Raw genomic sequence first — 19,443 nt, forward strand, 5'->3', positions numbered from 1 at the left:
GGTGATAGTGTGAAATGCTTTGAAATAGTAGCAGTGGTCATATAAAGCAGAAATTTAAAAGAGATATGTGTATGGAACAATTACATCTCTACAGCCAGTCTATAACAAGCACGGTGCCACTGCTGTGGCTTCCAGAACAGGATACTGTCTGGGTGTCACATACAGGTCCAGTCGTCGCCACGTCTGATTTCGAAACGGCCCATAGACTATCGGATCGGTGAACCAGCCCACCCCGTGATCACGTCAGTTTCACCCGAGTCAACTATGGGCACACCATCCGCTTTGACAGTTGCTTAACAGACCGGCCCTATCGCTTTAACTCAATTACGCATATGGTTGGTGATATGTAGTAAAGCCGCTATTAGATCTAATCTACGTTCAAATGGACAATAATCAGACAGGATCTGCAGTATAAAGAGAAGGCTTGATTCTTGCCCTGGGTCGGTGCCAACCCTACCCTCCTCTGGCCCGGCTCGGCCCGGCCTGCTAACCTGGTCAGGCTGGCCAGCCCCGGGGAGGCGCGTCAGAGCGCAGCTGTGTGTGTGCTCACACCGAGGGGAGCGGTGTGTGCGTGCCACTCAGCACCGGCCAATCTCAGTCAGTGACACAGATATATGACAGGGCTAAGCTATCGGGAGCTAACGTCATGCTCGCTTGACACATTTTCTGCTTGGCTAGTGAGGAGACATTTAGCGAGGATATGTAACCCACACTGGGCCTGGTGCATGCAGAAAAGGTAGGCTACTCTAGAATTACAGGGGTGTACTTACTGCTGACTTTCATGCTGCCGAAAGCCGAGGGCTGCGGCACTGGTTTGCAGCTCTCCGCGAAGGATGTGGTCCTGGGCCGACCCGACATGATCCAATCCCTTTGATTCTCTCTCGACTCGGAGACTGTGACTTGCTAAACGACAGGGCCGATCGTTTCGTCTAAACTTCTCATCCAAAAAGGATGAAAGTAAATGAATATCACTTTAATTCCCAGGGAGGACAGGCAGAAAGCGATCCCTTTCTCCTTTACTCTGGTTCCTATCACCTAATAAACTACCCTTTCTTGCCCACCAACGGTCAGTCAGAGCAGCATTTCTTCCTTATATTCCAGGTTTTCTTTCAGCGGGCCTCTGAAGACACGTCTCCGACTAAAATAGTCATGAATCTGGCCTCTCCCTGTGCCCCCCCACCCCCCCGATTAAACCCAATTGCGATTTCTTTCTGGATACAGAAGCAATTTCACAAAGATGAAGAAGGGTGATAGCAAATATTAAGAGAGCTGATCCAATGCGGATCAAAGGTAAATGCGGCGTTTTCTTGACGATTCGGGACACATGCAGTTCCTCTTCATATCCCGATGTGGAGGCTCAATGATCCGACTGCCATGGCGGCTCCCTCGCTATACCCTAGCCTACAGACCGTCCAACGGAAAATCGGCCAGTTGCCACAGTCTTCCTCAACGAATAAACGGGTTCAAAATCCGCCCTCGTTGCCGTCAAATTTCGGCTTCTTCACCGAAGCTCCGGGGCAGCGACCTCTTCAGAAAATGATGGTCTTTAGGTACAGAGTGCGACGATACTGAATTTCTTTTTTTTTATTCCTTCCCCATAGGTTTCGGGCTCGCTGCCTTTGTCGCTGCGCACGTTAGCTACGCCGTTTCCGTGAAAGGTTACAGGGATTGCTCCGTTTTCACGGAAGGAGGTTCACGCTGTTGACGTAAACCGCGACGGAGAATAGAAAAACTGTGAACGCGCAAACGGCGAATCTGGGGTGGCCGATTTAACCAATCAGAGAGGGTATCCTTCAGAAATGGGCGGTAACCGTACTCATGTGATCCTATTAGAACGCTCCTCTTGAGCACCACATGGCACAATTTTCTTGGCACCGCCCTCACGACTTCAAAGGATTTTTCCCATGCCGCGACAGGGACAGTGGGCGGATCTGCTCCCATGATTGATGACTTTGTCGGCCAATGGAGCTCCTGAACCAGACTGTCAATTCAACTGGACCCATGCTGTCAGAGGTCATACAGCACTGTTGCTATGTTAAAGGTCCCGTGACATGGTGCTCTTTGGATGCTTTTATATAGAGCTTAGTGGTCCCCTAATACCATATCTGAAGTCTCTTTCACAAAATTCAGCCTAGAGCCAGCCCCACAATGAGCTTTCCTTAGTATGTGCCATTTCTGAGTCTGTAGCTTTTGAGGAGGAGGAGGGGGGGCTGGGGGTATGGTCTTGACCAACTACCACTTTGCTCATTTAAAAAGCCTTAATGTCTCTCTATCATAGGTGGGCCAAATTCTCTGGGCGGGCAAAGCAGAGAAAGGGGAGGTAACCTTACCCCTGACCATGACCTCATAAGGGGCCAGATTCCAGATTGGCCTATCTGAGCTTTCACTTTCTCAAAGGCAGAGCAGGGCTCGCTTTACACCTATCACCATTTCTAGCCACTGGGGGACCACTGGGGGACCATAGGCAGGCTGCGGGAACGAATAATAATGTTAAAAAACCTCATAAAGGGAAATTTTCATGCCATGGGACCTTTTTAAAAGTCACAGAAGCGGGTCAACTATTGCACTTCCAAACTTTTTTTATATATACACGCAGCCCTCTGGCACATCCATTTAGTTATTGTCAAAATGTTTAGTAAATTTAATAACATGTGTTTGCATACGTGCATGGCTGCCGTCATATAGGTTATTTTCCCCTCTAGGCCTATGTCTTTATTGTGTATGTGGTAGTCTACTACCCAGAGTGCCCTTTATAAAGAGTTAATGAACTGTAAATAAATGACTTATCACATCGCTATATCCATCACTTTGCATTACCCTCATTCCCATGACTACATACATTTGTTTGCACCACAACTTATTATATACATATTGCAGTGACGTGTAAACACTTTACACACAATTAGTATAGTTTCCTTAGTAAATAACGTGCAGTTTCCTCTTTCAGTTTTACTATTACTCAGTAACTATTTTATACTCTAATACTGCCTATTATATTTTATTATCAATGATACATTTTTCTTAATATCGTTACTTATGTATACATGTTACCAGTGTGTGGTATGAATGAAACTCTCATTCCTTTGTTGTATAATGACAATAAAGCTGAATCTTAAACCTTGCTCATGCATGCAGATCAGCTGCTAAAAACACATTTTGGGTTTCCAGGTTGTGAAAAATTCCTTTCGCTGGTATTTCTTCTTCAAATCAAATCAGGTTTTATTCTCATTGCATGAATACAGTGTATTAAGAAAACAAAATTCAAGGTGCTGCTCCAGATCAGTGCTTTATATGTTTGGTAATCACATTCTTGTAAATGTTGGAAGCCATTCATTCTGAAAATGTTGTGACTAGTAATGTTGTTAATAAATTAACTTTGGTTCCGATCCATTGGAACCGTTTTTGTAAGGGAAAAAAAAAAAAAAAAGTTGAGGAAATGTTTTTATTTTTTTTTACAATCTGGCAACCCAAAATGTTCTTAGCTTTAAACTGAACAACAAAGCATTAGTAAATACTTTATTAACCATTATTAAAGCCATTAGTCCCTCTATTCTTTCCTTATGGACTATTGTGTTATTTTGAGAAAAAATGATTGAAACTATTTTTATTCCACAATCAGTAATCCCATCTTGAACAGAATGCAGGTCACTTGGCAGGAAAGTCTTTCCTCCTGCACAGTGATGCTGGTACTCTGTCTATTGTGTGGTTTATTTATACTCTGTTATGCTCTATATCAAAGGGAATTTCTCCCAGGCTACACTTCAATGGCTCATATGCAGAATAGAGAGCAGTAGTGTCTTCTAAAAAAAAGCAGGCTGGGGGAAAGTGTGGGGGATTAATACAGACTCATTTTAGCCCCGTCTGTTCATGCTGTGGTGGCTCATTTTCCACAGTTTAAAACCGGAGGAGATGCCAAAGTTTCTTTTTTTTTTTTTTTTTTAAACAGGGCTTTAAAATCAAAGGTCAGCAGGGCAGGCTTTCTTTCTTATGCGCACACACTCCAGACAACTGTACCTTTGCACATTAAATACTCATTGAGTCAGGACAATAATACGAAGAAAATATTGAAGTGTGTCGAAGGGATAGCAGTGACCTGTTTTCTCCAGTTGCTCTGTTGTGGGCATGCTGTCTCAAAAACCAGCTATAGATATAGAAAGCATCAAATAACAAATGTTGAGCATAGTAGAGGCAATCTAGGAGAAGCAAAACTTGAACAAAACGCAGACAATACAATAAAATGGCATAACAACACTTTAAGGAATGTGTATGAAAAAGCAAAACAATAAAAAAATGTGGACAGAAACTAATTATGTACACAAAACACCTTATTATAAATATTCAAATAAATACAGCTATTACACAATAGCTTATGTTTCACTTGTTCTGTGAAAACCTTTAACTTTGATTTCTTTTTATTTCTTACTCTAAATGTCAGACTTTTTTGGAATGTAAGGAATTTCACCGGACAGTGGAAATATACAAATAATGCCATAAGTAATATCAAAAAGTAAACAGCATCGCGTGCTTCTGAGCTACACAAGTTTACATACATCTAACAAAAGAGCCACTCTGGCCCACAATGAAAGTTTCAAGAATACCAACGTTCTTCTTATACAGACTGCAAAACACATTCCTACTGAAAGCTTCAGTCAAATGATCTCCCATTCGAGATGCACACTATGCACAACGAGCTTTGCACCTGCTTTATCCTAAAAGCTAATTTTGTGCAACCTTTCTTAGGACATGAATTCAAGTGGTGGAAAAAGGATAAACATGTAAAGTGCAGTGAACCTGTGCTTAGACAAAGGTGGGTTTGATGTCTTCTTTAAATACCACGGGGTGGGGGGAGCGGTACAGGCTGGTGTAGCCTTCATACTCGCTGTCACAGGAGTCTGAGGAGCTGTCTGAGGACAGTAGCGAGCCTCGCTGCAGGCAGGAGTCACAGTAGGGACGATGGTAGTAACAGTAGTCTGTTGAGCTGCTAGAGTCAGAGTCCCAGTACCCACAGGAGTCTCTAATGTGTCTATGGTGCTGCTCATTATCACCACCCGCTTCCACATCAGCTGGTGCTTTGTATTTTGCACTGGGCAAGACTGAACATCTGTGGAACCTTGAAATATGGCTCCGACATTTTCTTATCCCTTCATTCCCTTCCGCATCTTCCTCCTCCTCCTCCTCCTCCTCCTCCTCCAGCTCAAGGTCAGTATTGTGAACCTGGAGGAGGGTACCATCCACAGTGACACCGTCAGTGTGCTTGCCTGGATTTTGGTGTTCACAACCAGCAGCCTCTGACCCTGCAAAGAAGCAGGGTGGGTCCAACCCTCTTCTGGGGGAGTGGAAGGGCGGCCGACGTTTCCTCATCGTGTAGGGGGAGATGCTGGGGTAACGGAAGAAAACAGGTGGATGAGGGGAGCGTGGTGTCCGCAGGGAGAGAGGGGAAAGTGCGGAGGCTTCAGTAAATTTGAGCTGAGAGGGCGTTCTGGATGTCTGACCGGGTGATCGAAGTGCGATTTCCATGACTGCGTCCACACTCAGCTCCTGGATGATCTCCTGCAACTGCTCACTGCTAACAAAACCAGTCGGTCTGGCATTTGTTCCCAACCGGGATGTTAGCCCACTCTGATTGTTGAAAGTTTTAACCTGAGAGGGGTTTAGCCCTCTACGGGATTGTAGGGAAGTGACAAAGTGAACTGTCTCCTCTGTTGTCCTGAGTGAGCCAGGGGACTGAAGGGACACATGCTGTTTGAGATCCTCCCCTGTTCCCTTCCCAGCTGTGTCTCTGGCTGTAGGGCCAGCGGCAGAGACACCTTTCTGGTTTTTAGTATTATGAATATCATCCGAGAGAGGAGAGGAAGCAGCAATGGGGGATAAGGAGCTTGTAGCAGCGGGTGGCTCAGAGGATGGCATAAGAGCAGCAGCAAGGTGAGAGGAGAGATGTGGCGGCAAGAGTTCGGATTTAGTGTCTTTCTGAGGTAGAGAAGAAGAAGAGGGGCCGTCAGATTGAAGCTCTGTGGTCTGAGTGGAGGTGGAGTTGAGGTTGGTGTTGGAAGAGTCCATGTCCTGGTCCTCCTGTGGCCTGCTGGCTGACATGAGTCGCAAGAGTTTATCCTTGGCATTGTACACCTGCTCCTGCAGGCTGTCAATCACAGCGTTCTTCTGGAAATTGCAACAGAAAACACAAGCTTTAACACTCCGACACATGGAGAAAAAAAAAGTTTGCACATGTCAGCTACCTTTTGGATGTTTTAAATCGACACAAACAGCACAGTCAAGCTCTGGGAGAAAATTGTCACGTATAAATTAAACAGGCGGAGTTATTTTTGATTGGCCTGTTGAAATTACAATGTTGTCAGCCAATTTCCATTGCTATTGCAATTTGATGGTTATATGCACGTCCCAGCTAACAGACACCACTAATAAAAGCAAAATCTGTCTGTCAACATTTTTTTGAAGGATTGTTGCCAGTTCGAGACCACTGTTGGCTTCACTTGAAAAGGTATCATGTCTGATGAATTATCTTGCTTAAATCTGGAGAAATTAAATGACTAAATGTATTTGATGACTAAAAATACAGAATAACTCAGCAGTAGTTACAGTAACTGAGATTAATGCACAACAAAGCCTAAAAAGCTCTTTTCCAAACATAAAACCATGGCAAGTTGTGTTTTGTATTTAATAAAATGTGCTCTGTTATTTCCATCTATACTTTATATGTGCAGAAATCACCAGAAATAATAAGTAGGAAAATTAACAACATATTAATTTATGCCAAAACCAATATCTGTATCATCATCACATTATAAGAGAATTCCAGACCAAGGACCAAACTGACATAAATAATTATACTGAATGTTTTACAAGATGTTTTTATTGAATGGTAGTTTAAGTTAAAAAACAACAACAACATTACAGTACCTCGTTAAGGAGTTTTTTCATGGAGTTGTTCTCTCCCAGCAGGTAGTACATCTCATCCTGGCTGTACACAGAGGCCTGGCTCTTACTGGGGCTGCTGAAATACTTGGCCATCTGACTTGGGTTGTTCTGGTCCTCTTCAAACTGCCGCCACTGGGTCAGCTGCGTGAAGGTGAAACAGCATGTCATGCTAACTTTTAGCTGTAGATACATTACACACACCAGTAGGAAATGTAACCACGGTCATTTGACACAGGGCCCTTGACCAGGTGTGTTTGAGCGTATTGCTCACGACCCAGGTATTTCCTTCCTTTCCACTGAAGATGCATTCCTTATTGTAACATAAACCCACTGCCAGACAGGTAGAGAGCCATAAAACTGTTTGCAACATCCTTTGTAGTTTTGACTCATTCACACCTTCCGTGTGAGTCACAATCCACTGATAGACATGTCAAATTGTCACGCATACAGAACAGAGGTGTGGGCACCATAGTCACTGATAGAATTACTGCTTTTGTCAAATCAAAGAGAGAAAGTCATACATCTGTCATGTATCTGTCTATCTAGAGTTTTAGTCTGGTTGACTGTTTTTCCATGTTTTCAGACATAGTATCTTATAATTAGATGACAATCCCCCTCCGTAGTGGTTTCTGCTTTAGAGATACTCCAAAAGTGCCAGTGTCATCATTACCAAAAACAAGCAGATGTCAGAGGATAAAGAAGAAATCTTGCACTTTATCCAAAGCTTGCAACTATAAACTTTTTTAGTTTTTGTTTGATGCATTTTGTATGTGTGTCTTGAGTCATTTTCCCTACCTGAGGCACAAACAGCATGCAGTTGGTGGCAAGTGTGCAGATGAAAATGGCTCCAGCCACAGTGCTGTAGACAAGGTTGGGCCACGCCTGCAGAAAGATGGACACAGGGACGGCCACCGCCGAAAAGAGGGTGACCAAAGTGACGGTTGTTATGATGGTGGGAGACTGGTTGACGGGAGGGTGGCTGACGTTGCTGGTCAGACCAGCTAGATAAGTCCCATAGAGGAGAAGACAACCCTAAGGAGAAATGCGGGGACAAAGTAAACACAAAGGCCACAGAAAATGTTAATCAACAAATCCATAACAAGAAGGAACTCAAAGCAGTCTTTTTAATTTTTTTCATAATTTCAATAGAATAGAGATTACTTACCTTCTGAACAGCAATGATGATAACCCAAAGATCTGAGTATACAGAGGAACAGGTGTCCAGCTGAGTCAAAGAGTAGGAAATGTCTCTCTCCACCACCTAGATCAGGAAAAACTGTATCATAGCTGAAACCTGAATATATTTGGCTATTCATGAACAAGTCTATAATTAAAGCCATAGTGCATAGTTTCTGCCGCACCCCTGAGGAATTCTTAGTAATGACAACAAAACTGTTACCGCGTCCACATGATACAAGCCTTCCGTGACCAAGCGTAAACTGTTCTGAAATCAAACAAAACAACCTGTTTTACAACTTGCTTTTCGGCTCCAATTAAATTCTACCTTGACAACAGCTCCGACAGATCGTGAACACCGGATGGGATCTGTGAGGTTCCAGGCGGTGAGAACCAGCATGTCCACCATGATCAACAGAGCCACCATACCCATCAGCTGGATGTCTCTGATGATCTGAGACAGAAAATAAAGTCACCAATCATGTCACTGTCATACAGCTACCAAACAAATTTAATAATTGTTTAGCATTTTCATCCATATCACTGGAAGACACCAGTTAGGATACACTGTAAGGCTTTTATGGAAGTGATTCATAAAAGAAAGTTCTAGAAAGGACATATAAGCATGCAATAAGGCTTGGGAATGCTCTAAATTGGTAAATCCTCAAAAATCAATACAAAATAAAAATACAAAAATATTGGGATATATGTGCCAGAATTATTTTTTTCTAAATGACAGCAGTAGTTAGTGAAGATTTTTTTTAAAAATTTTTTCAAATGAATCCAAACCAAAAGCAAACAACTTTGGCCCATGGCCTAAATCTTCCCTGATATCTCATAAGATTATTTTTGGATATCCTGTAAACTCTTAAAGAAACATAGACACAAACAAGTGACAAAATATGGCATCCTAGGTGGATGGAATAAGTAGAAGATTTCACACACAACCACCAGGAGGCAGGGGGAGCATGCCTACCACTCTCTTGTCAGGTACTCGCTGGGTGAACACTCTGTACAGTCTCCACGTCTTCCCCAAAATTGGACCAAACACCAGAGTACTGCCGACACAAAGAGTCCACACCCGAGCCTGTAGGAAAGAGCGCTACATTATTATCCAACATTGATTTATTTAAGAATATAATGAAGCATTTACGGGAGACTGCGGGGCTTACTTGCAGCACGGCTGTGGATGCTGCCCCTTGTGAGTGTGATCGCTCGCCAATGGCAAACAGGAAGCCGCTGCTGTAGGTGAGGACACTTCCAAAGAGAGTCAGGACATTCAGGTTGGGACTGGACATCTTCACTATCCTGATAATACAACATGTGCAAACATACGCACAATAGATCAATTCATTCACTTCATTCAACATCTCTTTGGTGTTCATGGATGTGTCTGACGTTGTGGTCTACCTGTTGTTTTTGAAGCGCAGGGTGAAGAGCAGGAAGCAGAAAGCCAGCAGGATTCCACCGGAGAGCAGCGTCCACACCACAGCACTTAACACCGGGGACAGAGACCGCCTTGGGAGCTCCACTGCCATCTGCAAACACACGTGCAAACCCCTTCAAATCAAGTCTAAAATATTACTGTGTAGCTCATATACATGGGCCTTATTTGATTGCTTTTGATGTTCTGAACCCTCAGTTCTGTAAATGATAGCCAAGCAAAGAACAACAAACAACAAAAAGAAGCTCACAGGATTCAAATAAGTAAACAAACTTTATTAAAGCAAACAGAGCCACAAACATCATGCTGGACCTATGCTAACATTTTATTTGAAAATGACAAAATGATAATGAGTAGTTGAAAGCATGCAGGCAACAGGAAGGGATAAAAAGCCCGATTTCAGGCGTTGACAGGCAAGATGATCAGAGGAGCAGAGTTGACTCCGCCATGATTACGTCGAGGGTTAAAGTAGGGGAAAAGTTTTTCATTGAATGAGTATCCAGTGAATGAGTAGATGTGTGAAGCAGAATCCACGTCGTAAAAAGACACTTGCCCCCACTCCATATCTACATACACCCCGAGTCTCTGGGGCTTCGCGACCAGCGGCACACGGGTAGGAGTGCTGCTGAGGGCCCAGTAGCTTTGGTCCTTTCTCATCCCCAGGGCCCAGAAGCCTGTTTCAGGGTTTAATGTATTCCCTCCTTTTCTGTTGATAGATTGAAGCCCAACTCCAACATCCCACTCTGTCTTGCCTTTCACCTGGACCTCAAAGTACAGCCTTCCAGAGGAGAAACCCTCCTTTCCCAAAACACTGACACCGGGATAAAATCTCTCTGGGTTGTCGGGGAGGTTCAGTGCTACATCACTATGATGGACCTGTTTTTTGTTTTCAGACAGCATCAATTTGGGATGAGCTGTATGAGGGTCCAGAGTCACATCCACAGCACACTGCTGAGCCCTCTGAAATTCAATCTCACATAACCTCTTCACCTCAGCCTTTACTATCTCCTCCAGCTGACACGCTACTCTCCTGACTGCTCTCCTCACCGTGCCCACATACACAACACTCTCTACGCAGGTGTCAGACCAGTCTTTGGTTGCTGGCAGTGTGGATAGAGCTGGAAAGCTCCAGATAAGGTAGAGGTTGTCTTTGGTGTGGGAGAGCTGCTCCAGCTCAGCGTTTCTCTGTCTCAGCTCATCGATCTCCTGCTCCAGTCCCATGATAAGTCCCCTGGCCCTGCCTTCAACTTGCTTCTGCTTTGCACCAATCAGCTCCACCACCTCAGCTTGACCTCTCTGGAGAAAGTGGAGCAGACTGCTGAAGACTTGCAAACTCTCCTCAATCTCTCTTTCTGTGTTTGCTCTGCTGAGCTCAATGGTTTGATTGATTTCGCTGATTTTCTCAAGTCGAGCGTGGATCATTTCTTCCACCTCTGCATTTATCCTTCCAATGTGAGCTTTCCTGTCTCTGCTCTCATCCTCTATAGGTACAGTGTGATGACCACTGTGGTCTCTCTTAATGCAGATCTGGCACACATACGTCTGGTCAGTTTTACAAAACAGGTGCAGGAGTTTTTCGTGCTTCTTACACACTCTGTTTTGCATGCTCATCATGGGGTTGATCAGGTGGTGGTTCTTGAAGGTGCCTAGAACATGATGGGGCTCCAGGTGAGTCCCACAGAAGGAGGCCAAACAGTCCAGGCACGATTTAAGAGCCTGGACTCCTTTTCCAACACACACATCACACAAAACAACATCTTTATGGCCTGAATGTTGGGCCACGTTACTGGCTTCATTTTCATCTTTCTTTTTAAATGACTTCTTGAACCAAGAAGCCACCTCCGATATGAAAGTGTTAACTTTGAGCTCAGGCCTCCTGCAGAACTTTTGCTTGCACATGGGGCATTGCGACAGATTAGTGCTCTGCCAGTATCCTTGTAAGCAGTCCTTGCAGAAGTTGTGCCCACAAGGAGTAGAGACTGGTTGGTTCAACAAATCCAGACAGATGGGGCAAAGAAGCTGCTCTTCAGTGAGCACACTGCCAGCAGTAGCCATATCTGTTAACACATCCAGAAAGAAAAGCAGGTGGGATTTTATGAAAGAAGTTGGCTCTGGTCCTTGCATGTTTTTCTTCCCACTATACTGTCAGGGTTAGAAACAGTTGTGCCTGGTGGGCTGTTTACGTCCACAAATAGTAACATATGCATGGTGTTACATTTCAAAGGATATTTCACTCTAGCTGAACCGTTTTCATGTCCACTAAACTCAACAGACAATATTGATAAAGGACTTGTTAGGACATTAAAATAAAATAACATTACATTGAAATACAACCTTGTCAAATAATTCATAACAAATAACAAAGCAATCACAGTGCAGCTCAGTGTTCCCTTCCTCCTTAGGTGAAGAGGACATCTGCACTTTGAGAATAACAAATGCATAAACCATTTAGCATTAAAACAATGAAAAGAGATAACTTACCTCTCCTTTATGTGGCATAACACCAATAGGGAAAGAGTCAATAGGAAAGTGTTTGTGTTCCCTGACACAGTGACTCTACTACTTAAGTTTCTATTTGGAAAGACACATTAGATTTTCTTGTGCCCGCCTCATGTTGCTGAGCTCCGCTCACTCTCCTCTTAAAGGCGCCAGTGACTGAGACAATACTAAACACAGCCTCACTCGTCAACTGCTTTACATTTCCAGATCTCTACTATTGAACTGACTCATGAAGTGGTATATAACACATTTCAAGAATGTTTTAATAAAGTATTTAATTTGTGTGGGTGTTTTCGATGACAGAGATTCCTCAAATGTTTGGCTATAGGCCCACGTTATCGACGGAAGTGAATGTGTTGACAAAAAAAACTGCGTCCGGTAAGCTAACTAAAAGTAATACAAAAAATGTCTTTTATATTATAATTCAGCTTTGTATCATTGATGTGTTTGATTTGTTACAAGCACTGTACAAGTACTGTCTAAAGTAAGACTAAATATTCAATGGAAGTTTTTAGATGTAGACTATGATGGACCAAATGTAGGAGGGCCAAAAATATTCTGATCGTCAGCCATGCTGGATTTCCTTAAACTATCTCTTGCCTACGTGTGTGTGTGTGCGTGCGTGCATGTGTTTTTACCGTGCTGAGACTGCATAGTCTCTGCAGAATGTCTAGGCCCTCCCGCCTGTACACTCCTGAATGGATGAAGCAGAGAGGGGAATCACACTGGGAGGTGCAGTTCAGCTGTTCAGGCTCCATGACTGACCCCAGTCTGTCCAATTTCACACACACATCCTGAGGAACAGATAATATGACGGATATGATGACATGTGACAATTAAGCATACAACCCTTTGTAAAACTGACCCACAACCATTCAGAGGGCATATGCAAAAATCCTTTGTCCTCGGTTTGGTCATAACATTTTCACTGCACCTTTATATATCTTAAAAGTAAGAGCACTCACTGAGCTTCGAAACATAAGGCACTGGAACACATTTTGATGTGAAGTCCTGCTTCTATTTCTAGGTCTCACAAAATAGTTGTACGACTTGTAGCCACCACAGTGTGGTGCTATGGCAGAAATCTCAGAGGAAAAGCGATGGCCGCATGGATGTGATTTTACAATGCATTGATATTACACAATGGAAAAAGCTTGAGATCATAAACAGAAATAAACCCAACAGTTAATGTTAATTTTGAGGCTGAAGTTAGGGTTAGAATAAAAATGCCCAGATAAAAGTGTCAGAAATTCATCACCACAGAAGTGAGAAGCCTGGACTGTGCCTGTGTTACAGGAAGCCTGTGTTTTTCTGCCTTAATCCTCAATTTCCACCAGCCAATATACCAAAGCAATACAATTTGCTATTTCGGTGAGGCCCACACAATCTGCAATCAGTCAGTTTATTTAAGGCATCTGAGACTGAAGAAATACACTTTGGAAAACATCACCAAACAACTGTTTGTCACTCTTGCCACAGGCATTTTTATAAGGCTATCTGTGCTGCACTGACATGTTGCAGTTTTAATTATGCGGCATGGCATGACCCGATACTGTGAGCTGTAACTAGCACAGACTGATCGCTGTAAACGCTGCAGTGACTCAGCAAGTTGTTGAGTCCATGTAAAACCACTTGTATCAATACAACTGTCAGACAGGTGAGTGTTACCGTGTTATTTGGCAACACACATCTTGTCATTGTCTGTAGAATGACTAAGATACCCAAAGTGCTCTGGGATAGTTGGATTACAGGGTTCAATCACAATAGAGCAGGGTGGGAAATCGGATTTGAATGTTGGACGAAAACTATTTGTTAGTCCTTCCAACATAAAATTAAGATATTCTGTATGAAAGATTTCCTAGGTGAAGGTCTATTGAATAAAGCCACAGTGACTCATTTCCAGAAATGAATGGTGTCAACAGAACAATGAAGCCCACCGAACAGCCTATCTGGGAATTGTCTGGAGTTCCTGTTCGTGTCCTGTCGTCACTTTCCAAGTTTAGATCACAGTTCTGCTGCATCCCGCAGGAAAAGCCGGCAGAGAGAGGCATTTCCGCCTTTTTTCAGAATCCTGCTTCCATAGTTTTCAGTTTGGGAGAAAACCTACCACCCTCCAGAGGTCAACAAAGGTCAGCAAACATCCAGCCATGGGGGTCACTGTGTAAGCACCGAGAACAGGGCCCTTCCCAGGATGAGTTAAGTTTTATGGACATGTTTTGACAGTTCAAAATAGTCATGATTAGTGTCTTTTGAAGACCTTAAGGCTAAACCACAAGTAATACCTTAGCTACCTGTGGCCTTGGATGTCTTTCTTAAATGTAGGGCGGGCCTTACCTGTGTGCAGCTTATAGCTTTCACTTGCTCATTTGCCCTTGGGTCTCACTTTAAGTCTAATTTTTCATTAAAACTATCTGCAATATTTTACCCATTACTGACAACCTCTGTGCCTAGACAGAATGGAGTTTTATATGGCCTTTACCATAAAATCTTTATAAAAGAAATGGAGTGAAGCCCATTCATTGTCCTGCCAGTCTCTTTGTTTCCCTTTTAAGATTAGAGAGGGCGTTACCAGATGTAAAGCCTAGAGCCCAGTTCAGAGGCCAATATTGAAACATTCCTCCTCAGTCAGTAATCCGTTTAAAAGTTTATTCTTTAAGCTGAGTTAGAATGCAATTTGCTGGGACTGAAATCCCGCCTCAAGCCTGAGCAACGTCATTTGTGGTTACAGGGTGCATTTAACAGCCTGGTTTTATATTAGTCACCCCAATTTGTCATTTGGCCAGATCTGGAGAGTCTGCATCGGGGCTGCATGTGATCACTTCAAGCAAAACACCTGACGAAATGCGTCACAGTGGAGATGTTACTTTTGGTGTTAAATTGAAACAGGAGTAGTAGCCTACATAACTACAATATGGGAAGATCACGATGTAGACTTAAAAATGTTACAATAGTATTATGTGGCGGATTTTTTTTTTATTATTATTAATCCTTTATTTAACCAGGAAGTCCCATTGAGATTCAGAATCTCTTTTACAAGAGAGACCTGGCTGGATTAATTAAATGTAGGCGATCCTGTTTGGTGGAAGAGATGCGTAAAAACGTGCTCACCCTCGACTGCATAGATGCAGTTGCACGGTAAAATATCAAACCTGTCAATCAAATTGCTTGAGACGTAGGCCAGTAAAAGAAGAAAGAAAAAGAAACCAAAAGAAGAAAAGTTTAAAAGAGCCAACCTCGGTCTCCAAAGCGCACAGAGGATCCCATCGTCTCGTCCCGCTCCAGGCTCCATCGCGCAAGAAACTTTATAGTAATAAATGGAAAAAAACGAATGGATGCTATGTTGTCTAACATAGCTACAAATATCCCATGGCTACAGACTTGTAATGAATTCCACGACTGTGTCCGTCAAACTGTCATTCCACAGCTCGAATAGATCCTGTCACTCAGAAAAAGCTCAGCAGACTGACTGAGTTTTCATTTGAGCTTTGAGGGAAGGAGGCGTGTGTGTCAGGGACAAGGGGTGTGTTCGTGTGTCTGAGTGTGTGTGTGTGTGTGTCTGTGTGTGCGTGCTCTCTACCCCTCTCTCTTTATTTGTTATGCTTTCCAGCTCCAATTTCTCACCAAAATGGGTTTCAGAGTGTGATATGATCCATGTGGTGCAGGAGGGTTGAGACAGTGTGGGTGCATCATGTTGCAGGAGCGCCGGGGGGACTGGGTAGCATATGGGACAGGGCGGCGCACTCTGTATCCACAGTGCAAATAAATACACTGAATAACAGCACTTGTTTTAATGGAAAGAGAAACACACATCATCTCTATTTTGTTTTCCAAAAGCAAGCCTACATTATGGATGGCAGAGAGATTGTCAAAGAAGCTGGTTGGCTGGTAAATGGCTGGTAAATCACTTCAAAAGACAAAAAAAAAAGAGTTTCTAGATGACTGCAGTGATCCAGCAGAAACATTTTTGCATTTGTTCCGCCAGCCATAAGAAGCATAAAGGTGTTATTAAGTCGTCACAGAGATTTATAGTGGTGAGCCTACACATACAGGGTCATTCCTGATGAGGGAGTGTCACCACCACTGACAGCTGCAAGTGGGGAGCAGAGAAGAGAATATATAGATGTTAATTCATCTAGTCACCAACCCCACCATTCAGTGTCACACACACACACACACACACACACACCACTGTCTTTGTGTTTTAGCCTGGTGAGAAGGTCCAGTATGACGAATTTTACTGTAGAAAAATGAGAAAATACTTTTTATTTTAAAATCTGTAAAGAGCTGGAAGCGATCACGCGTCAGGTTAAGGATCACAATCATTCACATAATGCATTTATGTAGTCAGGTTAGTGAAATTGCCATGCTGTACCTGACAACAATCTTATTAAATGTAGGCTATAACTAGTGGAATCCTCTGTTAAAATGGATTGATCAAAATTGTATAAACAGTCAGCATATCAAAGATGAAACATTCTAAGGAACAGAAATAGTAAAATCTGGAAAAAGAAAACAGCCTATAACTAACTAACTAACTAATTAACTAACTAACTTGTGCTTTCAGGTCAAATAACACCACGTTAGCACGCCACTGAGGACCTGAAAAACTGCTGTCAGCTCTGTTACATCCAAAGCGTGGCAATCACTCTCAGGTTTCCCCCAAGATCAGGTTCAAGATAGACCGCACCAGTGGCAGGTGGACTACACCAATGCTCAGATTACCAGGAGTTTGAATATTTAATCTGGGGACACGGAACTGTAACTCAAAAAGCAGGAGTCAAAAAACTGGATGGAACCGGACACGTGTTGTTCTACTGAGGTTACAGGGGATCAATTCTACCATTAAGATGTTCTAACTAAAAAATACAGTTGTCACAAACAGTCACCATCTGTTTCTGGACAGCCATATTGTGCACATGTATCGACTGGAGGTCCACCAACCAAAATAAAAAACAAGCAAAGCTTTTAAGCGGGTGACACACCATTTCCTGTTGAACCACTCCTGACAGGCAGCAGCACCGTTTCCTGACGTGGAAGCATCTGCAGCCGTGAATCAACATTGGACCACACTGCCATCCAGTCCCACTATTCTGCAGTGTTTGAAACTGTGTGGGTGTAAATGCATTGTTCAGTGTGTGAAGCATCTCCACCCCGCTCCAGCCCTACACTGCCCTTGCCAGAGCCAGGACGCTCCCCTGTGACATGCCCAGGTTTGCCCACTAACATACCCAAAGACAAATCCCTCTCTGAAAGGCTGCAGCTCCTCCTGCAGTGTTGCTATGGACCTGGATTAGCTGCACAGGATCAAAGCTCCCCTGCGGGCTCCAGTAGTGTTTCTATCAAAAGCAGTGATAATGATAAATGTGTGTGTGCAAGGGGGGGGGGGCTTTCAAAATTTATTCAAGAGTTTAACTGGGGAATAAGCAGCATAGCAACTGGTGATGCAAAAACTGCCAGATAAGATGCTAGGTGACCCCCCTTGCGAATGAGTTGAAAGCTTGTATGCAGTTTAACATATTACACCAGAAAGTATAACATATCAATAATTTACTTAAATTAATTATTTTTTTGGCCACTTAGACGCAATGGTCACTAAAATATAGTGAAGTTGTCTACACAACAGATACATTTTTTAGAGCTGTGTGTGTACACAATAATTCCCTCTAATTTGAGCTCTGTTTTGATCACCACCATCTGAGGAAAATATTGTCTCATTAGCTGCTAAATGCAGACAGACAATGTTAGCAACCAGCAAATGAACTAAAGATATTTAAAGTATTTAAATTGAAGTTGTACCTAACAGTGAGACTTTACGTACTTCAGTTTGTCAAAAGTTTAACAATGATTTGAGTGTGAAAGTCTTGTCATGTTGTTAAAAAAAAAAATCTTAACTTCAGGTACACTAACAATCTGGAACTTTAAACAGTAGTTAGACAAAATCAAGGTCCGGCTTCCTAGCTTTTCCCACGATTTTCAACCACAGTTCTTATCTCTCATCAGTTTGATGGGTAATCTCCATGACAGGCGAGCAAAGATGCAATTTAAGTTCAAGGAAAAGCTGAAGAAGATTGAAGTTGAACCCTCAGGGAAAGCAAAAAATGGACCAGTTTTATTTTTTTCTTCTTTTGCAGTAGTGTCAATTTAAAAATGTTACACCCTTGGTGTCACAGAGGTCTGCGGGCTACGGAAGAAGATTAGGGCCACATGTGAACAAAAAGATTTGAGTTCTTAAGGTTTTTTTTCTTTTTCAGAATTCTGATTCTGACTTTTTTCCCCCTCAAAATTCTCCCTTTAAACTCAGAACTCAAATACATTTTTTCACATTGGCCCTAATCCTCCACCATAAGAGGCTAAGACATTTATATGAACTGCAACATCTCTGATTCAATTCCATCTGGTCACTCTTCCCATTCTCTCCTCACATTTCTTGTCTGCTTCAATACCATCACTATGGAAAAATGTCAAAAAATATCGCACAGCTGGAGCACATTTTCTTACATTATGAGGATATTACACTGTCAAAGAGTTTGTTGAGATGAATAAATACGGGAATGATGCTGGGTTAACAGTGACTGAGACAGCATACATTTTTCAAAGCTTCAAGTTATTCACCATAGCAATCAAGTGTCAACACAGTGGTGGATTATTCGCCAACCACTTCTTTTCTTTCCCCCTGTGATCACCTCCCCCATCTCCTCACTGCTCTGGCCTTTTGTACTTGTAGGATTAGCAGTGCAACTCTGAAGACAACGTCCGATTGTTATAAGGGCATCGGCAGCGTGTGTGGCTGCCGTGTGTAGAGGCTCAACTGAGTGTAAATTTAAAACCTGTCATGTCTGAGGTCTGGCATGCATGTAAATGCACATCGGCTATAATGTGGGCTGATGTGAGCAGGTATGCCTTTGACGTGAGGGTGATAAGAGGCTTAGAGTATAAAAAAACGCGTATGTCAAAGAACTTTGTTCTTAGATCTGCAGATCACCTGCCAAATGGGTGCACTGTATTGCTCACTGTCACTGTGAGTCGGGTGCCCCCATGACATCCAGCAACCTAAAACATAATATAATGGAATTAATTCTCAAGTACAACAGGAAACAAGATGTATGAGAATATGATCACACAGACACACATTGACCTTGCAGATGGCTAAACCAGGGACAGCATTGTAAGACCTCATCTGCTTGTCACAACTCCTTGCTTCCAGTTCATCATGGTTGCATTTGTGAAAGCACCCTCCTGTCAAACATACAAAAACATGCAGAGTGTAAGCGCACGTGCACACCGGCGATGTAACATTGTTCCACACAATGTGCCTATAGTTTCCTAGGTGCCTGTTATTGGTAGACAGGCTCTATCTGCATGGGTTTTAAACACAGTGAAAAAGAAGGGGA

General features: G+C 43.0%; 2 protein-coding genes and 1 long non-coding RNA gene across 4 annotated transcripts in view; 1 reads left to right on the forward strand and 2 right to left on the reverse strand.

The window, feature by feature from the left end:
- gsk3ba (glycogen synthase kinase 3 beta, genome duplicate a) overlaps positions 1 to 1,655 on the reverse strand; it is a 31,776-nt gene extending 30,121 nt beyond the window's left edge. The window contains exon 1 of one of the 2 annotated variants that reach the window (XM_032530126.1): positions 771 to 1,655. In XM_032530126.1, the coding sequence (XP_032386017.1) occupies positions 771 to 858 (88 nt within the window). In that variant the 5' untranslated portion in view covers positions 859 to 1,655. The remainder of the gene's footprint in view (positions 1 to 770) is intronic. The other variant, XM_032530127.1, reaches the window with a different exon arrangement.
- Positions 201 to 11,833, forward strand: LOC116698298 (uncharacterized). The gene is made up of 2 exons (XR_004334178.1): positions 201 to 736; positions 6,958 to 11,833. It is a non-coding gene; the product is annotated as an uncharacterized LOC116698298 (long non-coding RNA).
- gpr156 (G protein-coupled receptor 156) lies at positions 4,234 to 15,533 on the reverse strand. Its single transcript, XM_032530125.1, has 10 exons — positions 15,286 to 15,533; positions 12,691 to 12,846; positions 9,520 to 9,647; positions 9,282 to 9,417; positions 9,086 to 9,196; positions 8,438 to 8,563; positions 8,099 to 8,194; positions 7,729 to 7,965; positions 6,916 to 7,074; positions 4,234 to 6,156 (listed from the first exon to the last, which is right to left on the reverse strand). The coding sequence occupies exons 2-10, from the start codon at positions 12,808 to 12,810 to the stop codon at positions 4,798 to 4,800; spliced, it is 2,472 nt and encodes an 823-aa protein (XP_032386016.1). The 5' UTR covers positions 12,811 to 12,846; positions 15,286 to 15,533; the 3' UTR covers positions 4,234 to 4,797.
- Positions 15,534 to 19,443: the final 3,910 nt, after the last annotated feature.

The sequence above is a fragment of the Etheostoma spectabile genome, chromosome 11, assembly GCF_008692095.1.
Source record: "Etheostoma spectabile isolate EspeVRDwgs_2016 chromosome 11, UIUC_Espe_1.0, whole genome shotgun sequence".
In the NCBI taxonomy this organism is placed as follows: domain Eukaryota; kingdom Metazoa; phylum Chordata; class Actinopteri; order Perciformes; family Percidae; genus Etheostoma; species Etheostoma spectabile.